Source organism: Limulus polyphemus, unplaced genomic scaffold, assembly GCF_000517525.1.
Source record: "Limulus polyphemus unplaced genomic scaffold, Limulus_polyphemus-2.1.2 Scaffold1408, whole genome shotgun sequence".
NCBI lineage: Eukaryota > Metazoa > Arthropoda > Merostomata > Xiphosura > Limulidae > Limulus > Limulus polyphemus.
The window spans coordinates 175,773-177,311 of NW_013667018.1; the positions used below are offsets into that span (position 1 = coordinate 175,773).

Consider the following 1,539-nt stretch of genomic DNA (forward strand, 5'->3'; position numbering starts at 1 on the left):
ATGAATAATAGATTTATTTTTTAAATAATTCTATGAACTCTCTCTTTGTTATCTTTGTGTAACAGAAGTTAAGTATTGGGCTTTTAGGGTTAGAAAAATCAAAATTTGAATGGTGTAAACTTTCTGTGCATTTTTGACTAATTAGTGGGATTTTTGAAGTTTGGCATTATGATATGCATACAACTATTAAACCAAATTATTATATATAATGCTTTTATGTAATTTGTGTCAAAAGAAAGTATGTGCAAAGACAGTGTTTTCAGTCTCATGTTGTAATGTAAGATTCAGTTTATATATTTTATTTTTTTTCATATCTCAATTTAGCATCTACAGCTGCAAAGAACAACAAAAAAACAAAGGAGCCTGAGACAATTAAAGAAGAAGCAAGTCTTCAGGCTAATAAAGAAAATCAGAGTAATCGAAGTGGTAAACTACCCTTAACATTTATAACAAAATTAAGTGCTAACAATTTCTGTGTAAAATTATGTATTAGTCTTGTGTGTAGAATTATAGTATTATTTTTCATTATAAGGAATTAGAGGAGATAATTCCTGAAGTAAAAGAAAATAAAATAAATATTAATAACCAAACCTAGACAATCAATACATGAGAGAAGTATACAATGGAAATTGGATGGGTAATCACAGAAATTATAAAACAGAGAGATACCATATTTTATGATTTTAAAAATTACTTAAATCAAAAATTACCATTTGACTAACTGAGTGGATAATGTTTGTAGAATTGAATCTATAAAGAAGTGGTTGTGTTACACGAAAACATTTCTTATCTTGTCCAGTAAATGGACAAAGATGAGTATTGCAGATTAATATGTGATATAATAGACATATTTCATAATATAATTTGTAACCTCCTTTCTAGGTGTTGCATTTGATTGGACATCAGAGGATCTTAGTCATTTGATTAACAACTTAGCAACCTGCTTGCCCAAAATAGACACTGTGAGGTATAATACACTCGTGGAGAAACTGGACTGGGACAAGGTGTGCTTTGGTTCATACACTGGTGTGCAGTGTAAGGAGAAATGGTTGCAAATCATGACAAGGGTGAGAAGTATTATTATGTAAAACCCATATGGCTTTATCTAGGGCATTTTCAAGATCATCAAGTTTTATTAATATTAATGAAGAAATTCAGTAATTGTGTTGAATCTGTAAAAGTCTTCATTCATGTATCTACTCACATGGGTGAATGTATTAAATATGCTTCTGAACTACTTGGAATGTTTTGGACCACAGTTTTTCCAAGAATATAAACTCAGCATTTTTCACTTTAGACCTTTGTATGCTAAAAGGTTATAAATGTAGTAACCTAAAAACTAGATAAACTATTAGTAATTAAAAACCTGAAGGAAATAAATTTAATTAATGTGTGTGTGTGTGTATATATATATATATATATATATATATATATATATATTATTATTTAATTAATTATTATAATAAAATAAATAGTGTAGTTATAACTTAACTAACTACTATATTATTATTAATTAATAATTAACTAATTAGTTACTTA

General features: G+C 27.3%; 1 protein-coding gene across 2 annotated transcripts in view; it reads left to right on the forward strand.

The window, feature by feature from the left end:
• The window catches only part of LOC106463439 (nucleolar transcription factor 1-A-like), a 34,482-nt gene that overhangs the window by 7,478 nt on the left and 25,465 nt on the right, over positions 1 to 1,539 (forward strand). For both annotated transcript variants that reach the window (XM_013923467.2, XM_013923466.2), the window contains exons 3-4: positions 325 to 426; positions 883 to 1,067. In XM_013923467.2, the coding sequence (XP_013778921.1) occupies positions 325 to 426; positions 883 to 1,067 (287 nt within the window). The remainder of the gene's footprint in view (positions 1 to 324; positions 427 to 882; positions 1,068 to 1,539) is intronic.